Below are 11676 nucleotides of genomic sequence, written 5' to 3'. Positions count from 1 at the left end.
TCAAGAAGTGGCCGTCGCGATCGCGGGGGCGCCACTGTGCAAAGAGGTGGTTGTTGTACAACAACTTTTGTTGTACAACAATATAAATTGACAACAACAACAGGACAGACTTGTTTTGTTGTTTTCTCCTCTATTTGTGGGCCGACCAGGACGTGCCACGCCTCCTCGTGATCGGCAAAATGTCCTTTATCCTTTTCAATCATTTTGGGTGCAAGGACATTAAGGATAATGCCATTTTAACGTTGATTTTAAATATAATTTTTACAACGCTATAGCTCGGCTGTTTCCTGTCGGATAAGGACATGCTATGCCTCCTCGTGCTCGGGACAATATCCCGGATCCTTCGCAATCACTTCGGGTGCAAGGACATTAAGGATAATGCCATTTGAGTGTTGTTTTTGAATAGAATCCCTACAAAGCTATAACTCGGCTGTTTACTGTCGGATCAGGACATGGAATGCCTCCTGACGAGAGGATGAGTATCCTGTATCGCTTGAGTCCATCAAGGACCCCAAGGACCGCAGGATATGGCTGTTTTGCGCTATTTTGTAATTAGGATCTTTTCAGCCTGAAAGTATGCCACACTTAAGAGAACAAAGGCAGCCCCCAAAAGATACTTCAGACATTTGATCGCACCCCAAAAGTATGCTACATTTTATTTGTTTTAATAAAAAACAGCTAATTACATATTTTTACAAAATGTGTATTTATGTACATATGACTGTGTGTGTATGCTCTGCAGGTTAAACTTAGCCTCCGCTCCAATCCGATCCATCGTACTGCTCGTAATTGTTGGTTGGTAATTGTTTGCTGGCCATTGCCAAATCTGCGATTCTTTCCATTTGTCCACCGACGATTTCTTGAACTACATTTTTTCTCTGGTGGCGTCACTCCATGGATCGACGGCCTCTGCTGGAAGTAAATTAGATTAGTTCAAGTTATTACCGCTCGTTGTGGGGGCGCCAGAGTGCTGCACGTTAGTTTTAAATCGATTATGAATTGAATATCTACATATCCACCATAGGAAACTACTTTTAAACGCTATTTTCCAATCTATTTTTAGTTTAGTCGCTACAAATCTTCCATTTCTCATTCAATATGAAGCGACTCAGCGTTTGCCGACTTTCGTCACCTTTGCAATGCGATCCATTAAATAACAATATTGGTGGGAAATAGAGCACGCCAGACCAGAAGCCAGTCGTCAGATTGTGGGGAAACCAAAGAGTGACGTGACGTAGCCGATGTTGTGACTAGTCGAGGTGTGGATCTCCCAGTCTCCCACAATCGCAAATTACTACGCTCTGGGCCGGCATGTCTGCCAACAAGTGCACTTAATATATGATGACAAGCTGCCGTGGAATACCTGGGAATGCCTATGCGCTGTCTAGAGCACGCTTGAGTGTTATTTTCTCCACGGTTTGGAGATGTGTCTGTGCGTGTCTGTGTTTGTTTATCTGATTCCATGGCGGTGGACGGACGACGCAACGCATCGCATTATAGCTGGCTAGAACACACACTCGTATGCAGCTACTGTGGCGTCTTCTCCGGCTGCTCTCGCTTCGCTTCCCACTCCCGCTCCATCTCCGATTGCTGTCCGTGGAAAACCACTATACGGCTCTCTGTCGGGTCAGCCGTCGCCCTCTCCTTTGTCCACGGGCACGCTGGGGTCTGCCTTGGGCGTTTTATTTCTGCTTTTTCCGATAGCACATTTACAGTTATTTCTAAAAAACAATAAAATACAGGCATCGGCGTGGAAAAGCGCTACAAACAGATGTATACATATATATATGTATATACACCAGCGATCCGATCGTACGCTCGGGGATCTTGTTTTCGTGCTCGTGCTCGGGTTTCTGTGTGTGGCAAGTTCAGATGGGCAATCCCGATGTTCTTTCTGTGCTATATTTTGGAAAACGCATCCGCGCAGCGTCGTAGTAGGCACGAAGATTCCACGGAGATCGGCTCGTGAGATTGTGATCAAACTTGAAACAGAAAGCAAACAGCAAGCAGCAGCAACATGAGCAGCGTCGTAAGGCCTCACCATTTAAGTGTTTCGCCCTAGTGTGATATTAATTGTGTTTTTGGTTGACTCTACTGGACCAGGTAGATGAGGATCTTACCCCCGAGCAGATTGCCGTGCTCCAGAAGGCATTCAACAGCTTCGATCACCAGAAGTCTGGCTCCATTCCCACCGAAATGGTTGCCGACATCCTGCGTCTGATGGGTCAGCCCTTCGACAAGAAGATCTTGGAGGAACTCATCGAGGAGGTCGATGAGGACAGTAAGTGATCAAAAGTTCAGAGAAGTTGAGCGAAAATATGATTCATTGTTGCGTGGCACTGCCTGGCAGGGCCTGTCCGAATATTGATGATCAAATTTCACTTAGTCAGTGAGTGTCATTGATTTATTATCATCGTAAACCTGCGGCAGATAATTAGCTGTATTTTCGACTCAGCTCCGACAGTTTCCAGCAGTTTGGGCAGCTATTAATACATTTGTTTTTTCTTCCATAGAGTCCGGCCGCTTGGAATTCGGTGAGTTCGTGCAGCTGGCTGCCAAATTCATTGTGGAGGAGGATGCCGAGGCCATGCAGAAGGAGCTGCGTGAGGCCTTCCGCCTGTACGACAAGCAGGGCAACGGCTTCATTCCCACCACCTGCCTGAAGGAGATCCTGAAGGAGCTCGACGATCAGCTGACCGACCAGGAACTCAACATGATGATCGAGGAGATCGATAGTGATGGTTCCGGTACAGTGGATTTCGACGGTGAGTCGCGTGGCCTCCATGCCATACAGTATTTTCATTCATTCTAGTGGCTTGCGTTTCGGTTATGCCCCACCCCAATGTTTCCACACACACACCACCCACCCACACACCCACCCACACAATCTGGCAAATCATAAATTCGAATCTGATCATTGGGGCCAGCTGAGGATGAAAAAGATGATGATGATGATGATGATGGTGCTGGTGTTCGTGTTCGTGCTGTGGGTGATCTTGAGATCGCCTCGATTATGACAACTTGATCACAGCTCTCATGGAGCATATCGCTGGCTATTTTTAGGCGCGACATACAAAATTCGATTGCCGCCTGTCCGTCCGTCCGGCACAACGTTTTCCATACACATTTCTCGCCTCCGTTTCTTTATTTTCCACGCTCGCTGTTTATGGAATACGAGTATTTATTTTTAAATGCATATAGCGGTTGTTATATGCGATATGCGCTGTACGCCCCTCTCCTCCCCTGCCATCGGTTTAATGTCTGTCATTTTGTTTAATTTACAGAATTCATGGAGATGATGACCGGCGAGTAAATAGACGCACTGCGTCTTTTGCCCATGACCACGCCCACAACCACAACCACAACCACCACCACAGACACAGAAACACAGAACACCCGATACCCATTCACACACGCACACCTGCATCACATGCACACACCTATACACCTCTACACACACACCTGTACACCTGTTGGGCACACGTTTTGACTGTTTATATTTGCACACTTGTTTCACTCCCCCCCCACGACTGTATTCTCCTGTGTTCGGGTCGGAGTGCAAACAAATCCAACAAAATAATGCCAAATACTAGTAGAAATAGAAATTTTTGTACTACTTTTTTATACTAAAAGAGCAGCAACAACGGAATGCTGTGTATGCAAAAAAAAATAAAGTGTTATGCGCTATAACAACAAACCAAGCAACCTGTTGTCTGTCCACTTCTTGCAGCCGCTTACCGAAAGCCACCGAACAGCGAACACCGCCAAGCAACCGACAAGCAGCTGAAGAAAGCTGCCGAAAGCTTCCACAACTTTTAACCACGTTAACTCTACAAGTCTACAAACGAGCATTGGCCTCGGACGCCGCCGTCCGTCGTCAGCCGTCGGTGGATCGTCATTGTTGCCGCTGCTCTTGTCGCTATCGTTGCTGCCGTTGCTGTTGCTGTTGCCGTTGCCGTTGCCGTTGCTGCTGCCATCGGCCTCCGCTGCCATTGAGCGCTCAGCGTAAAGCGTTTGTACCGCTTTTGCTTCTGCTTCTGATTCTACCTCCAACCAACCAAACGGAACATAACCCAAAGGGGCCACAGAGTTTCCCCCGAGCAACACACACCCCGCTGTGCCTTTGACATTGTCTTGTCTCGTGATAAATTCGAGTGAATGTGGGTACGCGCCACAAGTGTTTGCAATTGATAAAGAAGCAGCAGGATCAACCATCCATCCATCCAACATGCCGCAGAGGTAAAAGAAAGTGCTACAGTGTCTCTGGTCTACCGTTATTTATATAATAACAACTCCGCTGCGTTCTGTTTGTTTTGGCCAAAAATGAATGTGAACGTGCTAAAAGCAGCCGCCGCCGCCACCACCAACACCGCCGGAACGGTCGTGCCTATAAAATTTATGATGGCATAAATGCTTTAAAAGCCCCAGTCAATCCGATGCGATACTCTTGTTTGTGGCCTTTTCATTTTTCTTGACATTGGCTTATCAAATAAATTATAAAACAAAAATGGACCTGATAAACGGCTGGGCGGCTGTTGTAAATTTGTGCGTATGTGTCAGTGCGAGTGTATGTGTTGGCCAGGCCAGCATTTTGTGGCTTGATAAGCTGATTTGTTTTTTTTTGTGTTTGGAAGGCAGGCGGTAGGCAGGCAGTCATTCGATTTTGTAATTCTTGCCATGTCTGAGTGAGAGAGTGCTGACACGCGCTGCAGCCACGAGGCGAGTGATTCAATGCAATCCGATCGGTCCCGTCTCGTCTCCGCTAGCTCGGTCGGTGCGGAGTGCGGGGTGCAGCGGAGTGGATCCGATTCGATGGGAACCCCGCCGTATATGCATACTCGTAAATGCATGCGCATGCGAATGCAGTTTGTGCGAACCGGGTAATCGGGTAAATTCTTCAGTTGGTGCGCGGAAACCAGACGCCGACGTCAGCGCCGAAAGCTGTGGGACGCCGTGTGACGTGAGTCATACAACACCAACAACACCAACAAACAACAACAACAGCTGCCGAGTGCCAATTAGCACCGAAGTTTGAATCAAATCAAGCCAAAATCTAAAGCAAACTCAATTCACCAACGCAAACAAATCGAAATAATGTGAAATAATAACAGTACGTGGTCTTCCTGAGCTCTCTACTTGTTTTTTTCCTTCCAGCCCCACAACGAATTGGTCGTTCCAGCCGCTCCACCGCCAGCGCAGTGGCAGCGGGTATCACCAGCATGTCCTGAACACGGTGCCGGAGACGGCTCTGCTGACGACGCCCCCGCCAATCCGCAAGCGTAAGTAAACACTTTTTGAATTTGAAACTGTCAGAAGCGAGTGTCACAGCGGGCAGCTTGCAGCAGCATATCGATAACATTTTAGTTCGTTAACAGCACGCACATATAACAGCGACATTGCAGTGCGCCCAGAACTGTTGTCGAACTTTAGCTATTTTATAGAATTTGTTGCTCCTTGTATAAAGGACTCCACACACAAGAACAATACTCCAATATCGGGCGGATATATCGGAGTTTAGCCCAATAAGCTCCAAGCTCATTCTAATATTTACTTATATTCCTTCCCTATCCCTTTCAGAAAAATAATAGAATCTCTTATCTCTTTGGTTGCGCGCGCTGTTTTTTAAAAATTGTTATGATATCAGTTAACATATCTCTACATGTTGCATACAATTACATACTGTATACGAAGCTGCCTTGCTTCCAGAAGGGGTGAATTGAATGTTTGAATTTATAGAATACAAGGTCAAACCCATAACAATTAGGATTTAAAATGTGTCAAATTGCTTCTTCAAACAGATTAAATTGTTGTTTCAGTGCTAAAAGTCCTTGCAAGCTGGTAATATCAAACAGAAGGTCAAAGTCGAGGAAAATTATTTAAGATTACGGTATATTTAGAGTGTATTCTGAAAATGCAAGGGTGTACTTCCGAGGGTCTGTCGGTATATTTTGTCGATGATTCCGCGGTCACACTGCTTTCAGTATTTATTAAACAACAACAACTAAAATAATAACAAAATTTACAGCGCTCACAATACAAATTGCTGGCGTTGCTGAGAACAAACGCAGATACATCCCAGCGCGGAAAAAGCCGAAGAGCGCAATGAAAATGCTCGTGGACACGGAGCGGGAGGAGGCCCTGAACCTGGTACGTAAATTAAAAAACCATGACAACAATCAACGGAACGGGATGGACGGTCAGTCAGACAGACAGACGGACAGACGTTGTGCCTTTGCCGTTGCCGAAATGTAGTGCAATTAATCGGGTTAATCTTTGTGCGTGCCCCTTTAGCCATTTATTGATTATTGATTGATTCTGTGTCTGCTCTTTCTTCATTCGTACCCTCGCCAACCCCCGCAAAATGCTGACTTTATTGATTTGTTCACGGAACGTGCCATTTGTCTGGTGGGACGACGACTACGACCTATTTCTGTGGCCGTTGGTTGGGTGCTCTGCTGTTCTGTGCTGTGCGACTCTCTGGCGCTATCGCACAAAACATACGAACAAACCCACAAACAAATATGCAAACATTCCCGCCACAGCAAATTGAATTCGAATGGGTGCTGCGGCAAGAAGTACACGCGATATTGAAACAACTGCGAGCCATTCTGGTGGTAAGTACTATGCAAAGCAAAGCAAAGCAAAAAGCAAAACAAATCCAAGAGATAGCATAGCTAATCTGGCACCCATTCCCCACCTGTGCCACACTGGAGGAGTGTGCGCATCGATTTCCAGTGCCGCTCTACGAAAACGAGGGAAAGAAGACTGAAAAGTTCATACTCACCGTGTCGCCCGATCAGCTGAAGGCGGTCCTAACCCTAACGGGCGATGCCATAACACAGGCGGTAAGTTTAGTTAATCATTCCATGTACACATGTATGTATGTGATGACTAATCGTGTGTGTGTGTTTGTGTGCTTGCAGGATATTAGCTTTAAGCTGTGCAAAGCTCCAAGCCAAACGCAACGTACCTCAATCACACAAGACTCGCCGTGGAAGCTGCAGCAGGTTCAGGATGCCGCTAATCATCTGCAGACAGCAATCAATCACATTGACGACGTTGATGACTCTTATCACTTCAAGTGAGTCACATTCGACATTGTTGTCGAGATGCGAGGTTATTAATATTCATTTCCCGCATGCTACACGCGCCAGAACCTCCGATGAAGTGCTGCATGTGATAGGCAACATTCTCGATGCGCTGCAACGGGGCCGCACCAGCCTGCTGGTGCCCAAGAAGAAGCCCATCGACGAGCTCATCAAGGGGCGTAACATGAAGTCGCTGGTGCCCAACCTGCCCGAGGATCTGGCCGTCAGCTTTTATCTGCAAAGCCACAAGCTCATCATTGCCGTTTACCAGCTGCTGAACAACCAGGGCACGATGCGGTTCGATTCCCGGCAGGCGGAAGCCTCTGTCCAGTGGCTCAACGATGTGCTGCTGCTGCTGATGAATGGCCAGAAACTGTGCCAGCAATTAAAAGACAAGGTACAGTGTTCCGCTGCGGGGATTCCTAAAACGAAAGATACGGATAAACATGCTGTACAAGCATCCACACATCAATTACTTCATTTTGGGGATTTACTTTGTTCTGCTCTGATAAGGGCATTTGCTCTTGAACTGATAACTCATTGGCATCGTCATCGTACCGCCCTATAAGAGCACATGGTGTCCCATTTTCAACACCGAACCACCCACAAGATGCTGCCAAATTGTATATGTAAATGTTGGCCGACTGCCAGGGCCATGCTGCATGCAGTTCTTGACTGTGACGCAAGTCGGCAATTAAATTGGCCCAAATGAAGATTGGCAAGTGTGGCAGCAATGAGGGGGATGGGAATATGGGATATGGATATGGGGATATGAGCAAGAGTTATTTGTGTATTTTTAATTTGACATTTGTACTCTTCCGCAGATTTCTGTGTTTTCGGTGTATAAAGATTTCACAGTCGGCTCCCGGTCGCCCTCGGCATTGTCGTACTGAATTGCAAGCTGGCAAACTGGCAGAAAGGATAGCAGACAGGATAGGATGGATACCCTGGATACCCTATCCGATAACTGTGGTGGAATCGTTGGCGACAAAAAACAATAACAACAATAATAGCTAATAAAGAATCGTACGTGTAATAGCAAAGTAAATAATGTTAGTTGAAAAGTTGCTACTGGAAAAGGCACACCCATACCCGCAACCATAATGCCCATGCGTACTAAATACCACATATGTACTTCTATATACACGACAACGTTATACACATACTATACAGCTAGTTTAATATATACACAATCAGCATTCATGTTATAATACCATTACTATTACCATATACCATATATAGCTATATAGAACTTGAGTTGAGTTCTAAATTCATCGCTTCACGTCACTCCAATTATGCATCAAAATGCATCTAAATAGCACTAGAATGATAAATGAAAAACTGAGATGTGTTTTTTGTATGTGTAACTATTGAAATTGATAGATAATTATAGTTTATTCGTATGTGTAATCTGTAATCTGTAATCAGTGTAATCTAATGTTAATGTGCTATCCCACTATTTATGTTTGTCCGTGCAATGTAATCAATGTCAGCAGCAGTCAATCCATACAGTCAGTCCTACAGTACTTAAAAGTCGTGCAGTACTTAAGGGGAAGTTACTTATCTACAATTGAATACATACAAACAGACATATATTGCATATATGAACTTACATTTACATTGGCATTTACATGATATTGTTGTAATAAACCAAACCGAAATGTGAACAGAATTTTTAATTGTACTAAACACCGTTTTGTATTCGTATTTGTAATCGTAATCGTAAACGTAAATGTAAACGTAACCGTATTCCGTATACCTGTTGTATATCTGTTCGTTAATGGTTAAGTGCACCTAATCCTAAAACAAAACCTAAAGAACTCTATTCCTAACTCGTAATCCAAAGTCATTTGTATCGACGGCCTTTTACTTCTCGTTAACCCTAACGTTTGTAAACCTCAAAAGTTTGTTAAGAGAGAAACGCAACGAAAACAATTATCACTGTACTTATTGAACATTGCAATTGCCTATGCACTCCCCGTCCCGAGATGCCTGGGACAACAAAATGAAGACAACTATTTATGTAAAATTAAGCGTACTTACTGTCCACATTCATTTAATTGTTGTTGAATAAAAATTACATTTTACCAGCAGTTTCAAAGTCTTATCTTTTGCGCGCCCACCGATAGACACCATCGATCGATAGCACAGCGCGCTGCTGCCTATCGAAAGCTCACGAAAGCCCATCTGTCTGGCTATCATTTGAGAGTCGGTTTGTTTTGGGCCATCAGACATTTCAAAGTCGGCAAGCAGACAGTTTGGATTGTTACTTTTATACAGCGTTTTATCTCCTGGTAAGCGCGGTTTCTGAGATCATAGTTTGTGGCTACTTCCCCCTGTCGATCGTTAGCAATTTGCTGTTCTAAATGGACTCCTGGACTTGCAATAAAAGTCGAAGTGCCTAGATCAAGTGCTTTGACGTTTGAATGTCGAAATAGACAGGGAAACCAGTTCGCAGTAATTATTGTGCTGCATGTGTTGTAACCGCGAAGTCAGCCAGCCCAGCGTCAACATTAGCGCATTTGTTGTTGACTTTCTGCCGCGAGTCTTTCATAGGAGTCTGCACAAAAGACGCTGCTGGCCTTTGGACTGGCTGTGCTGCTAAATAAAATCACACAAAACTGTTGACCGTGGCCGAGTAACACACAAAGCCGAAAAATGAACGTTAGAGGAAAAGTTATGATACTATAACTTGGATGTTGTAAAACTAAATGCAAAACAAAACCAATTTTACCGCTATGATAATGAGAGTAATCAGAGAAAAGGCCAGCGACTTGAGCCAGACAGAGAGCATGAATTAAATATGTGAACTAACAATACTCGGATGTATATCACCTTTGCTAGACCGGTAGAGGAGCGTCACGTAAGCATAAGACAAGACGATCATTTGAAAACCCGCCTAGTCATTCCGAAACAAGATTTACTGACCCTCGAAGAAGGCCGTGATGAGCTGGTTTAAATGGCTTATTATATGTGTATGCCCAGGTTTAACGACAATCTCGACCACCAATTAAAACCATTCTGACGGAAACTTCACTCCACGAATTTTACCTTGCATTTGGTCTCATTGCAGCATTTGTCTTGTACTTGTAGTTCCAACAACCAGTTGCCATTAGCCATCAACCAGCAATGAGCAGCAGCAGTAGCAGTAGTAGAAGCGGTGACGGCGATGTGGTGCTCGTAACGGGCGGCAGTGGATTTCTGGGTCAGCACATCATTAAGCAGCTGCTGGAGCGTCGCACTGAGCTGGGCATCAGGGAGGTCCGTTCGCTGGACATTGTGCCCTACAAGAACAACATCGGTCATCCGGAAACGCCCATACTGCACACCTTTATAGGCGACATTGGCGTCGATCGCGAGAGCCTCAACCCAGTCTTTGCCGGAGTGGATGGAGTCTTCCACTGCGCCGCCTCGGTGAAGATCGAGTATCCGCCCAACTACGAGGAGCTGGACCGTGTGAATGTGAAGGGTAAGAGAGTGTTCGCTTGGGATTGCCAACTCCAACTAACAATTGATTAATTTCAGGCACCCTGGCCGTGGTGGACCTGTGCATCCAGAACAATGTAAAGCGTTTGGTCTACACCAGCTGCACGTCCGTGTGCTTTGTGCCCTTCAAGGGGCGCAGCACCTTCTCGGCGGTCATCAATTCAACGGAATCCAAGACGGACACACCCACCCTGGACGGCGCCACGCTCTGGGAGCAGGACAGCCAGTTCCTGATTGCCGGCTACGCCTCGAGCAAGCTCAGGGGCGAGAACATTGTTCTGAACTCCAACGGAGCACCACTCCAGAACCAGGAGGGTGAGTCTTGGCCTAGCTGTCCTAGCTGTCGGGTAGCGTCATTCATTTAAAACTCTCTTGGCAGATTACTTGGCCACCTGTGCCATTCGTGCCCCGCTGACCTACGGCGAATGTGACTCGCTCTTTGTGACAAAGACCTTTGAGTATCTGTCGACGCGTGGCTGGGTCTTCCCACGTATTGCCGGAGTCGGGGGCAAACAGCAGCTGGTGTACGCCGGCAACGTGGCCTGGGGCCACCTCTGTGCCTACAAGGCTCTGAAGGTCTCCAGCAAGGCGGTCAATGGCCTGCCAGTGTTCGTCACCGACGACACGGGCATCAACGACGTATCGCGCTTCATCCAGAAGATGGCCCTGCTCGGCGAGCGCTTCAAGGTGAAGACCAGCTGGTGGTATCTGCCCCACTTTCTGTTCTTCTTCCTCGCCTTCCTGCTGGAGGTGGTGGTGCGCGTGGCTTATCCCTACACCAAATACCGTTTGCACTACTCGCCCCGTGCCATCGCCTCCTACACGTCCTCCATGCTGATGTACAATCGACTCCGCGCCGCGATACACATGGACTACATGCCACTGTTCGATGCGGACACCAGTGCCGAGCGCAGTGCCAAGTGGTACGCCCGATGGTGGGACCAGAAGCAACAGGCCAATAAGCTCAAGAAATCCAGCTGAGATTTGCACGGATTATCCCACACATTATGTTGCTTACTCGTAGTTGTATTTTTTTATATTATAAGTTGGATTTTTATGTACTGCCCCTGCTCCACTCCCACAGCTATAGTTCAATAAATTG

At 46.2% G+C, this 11676-nt stretch overlaps 3 protein-coding genes across 5 annotated transcripts; all 3 read left to right on the top strand.

The window, feature by feature from the left end:
- The first annotated feature begins 1879 nt into the window (after positions 1-1879).
- Positions 1880-3370, top strand: LOC117893571 (troponin C). Of its 2 annotated transcripts, none has more exons than XM_034800242.1 (4): positions 1880-2029; positions 2104-2281; positions 2514-2765; positions 3285-3370. In XM_034800242.1, exons 1-4 carry the CDS (start codon positions 2018-2020, stop codon positions 3311-3313), a joined length of 471 nt encoding a protein of 156 aa, XP_034656133.1. In that variant the 5' UTR covers positions 1880-2017; the 3' UTR covers positions 3314-3370. The 2 variants fall into 2 exon arrangements, with proteins under 2 accessions (XP_034656133.1, XP_034656134.1); XM_034800243.1 differs by having other exon boundaries at positions 1886-2026.
- Positions 3371-4091: 721 nt separating this feature from the next.
- On the top strand, positions 4092-9181 carry LOC117893568 (protein rogdi). The gene is made up of 8 exons (XM_034800238.1): positions 4092-4239; positions 5155-5279; positions 6026-6147; positions 6543-6614; positions 6714-6845; positions 6924-7081; positions 7155-7485; positions 7913-9181. The coding sequence occupies exons 1-8, from the start codon at positions 4229-4231 to the stop codon at positions 7979-7981; spliced, it is 1020 nt and encodes a 339-aa protein (XP_034656129.1). The 5' UTR covers positions 4092-4228; the 3' UTR covers positions 7982-9181.
- A 131-nt stretch (positions 9182-9312) lies between these two features.
- On the top strand, positions 9313-11676 carry LOC117893567 (3 beta-hydroxysteroid dehydrogenase/Delta 5-->4-isomerase). 2 transcript variants are annotated; one of them, XM_034800237.1, is made up of 4 exons: positions 9313-9382; positions 10182-10557; positions 10614-10889; positions 10954-11675. In XM_034800237.1, exons 2-4 carry the CDS (start codon positions 10218-10220, stop codon positions 11553-11555), a joined length of 1218 nt encoding a protein of 405 aa, XP_034656128.1. In that variant the 5' UTR covers positions 9313-9382; positions 10182-10217; the 3' UTR covers positions 11556-11675. The 2 variants fall into 2 exon arrangements, with proteins under 2 accessions (XP_034656128.1, XP_034656127.1); XM_034800236.1 differs by lacking the exon at positions 9313-9382 and adding an exon at positions 9898-9951 and having other exon boundaries at positions 10954-11676.

This window comes from Drosophila subobscura, chromosome J (genome assembly GCF_008121235.1).
Source record: "Drosophila subobscura isolate 14011-0131.10 chromosome J, UCBerk_Dsub_1.0, whole genome shotgun sequence".
Classification (NCBI taxonomy): domain Eukaryota; kingdom Metazoa; phylum Arthropoda; class Insecta; order Diptera; family Drosophilidae; genus Drosophila; species Drosophila subobscura.
Note: the sequence above shows the minus strand (reverse complement) of the source record. Positions and strands in the feature narration are given on the sequence as shown.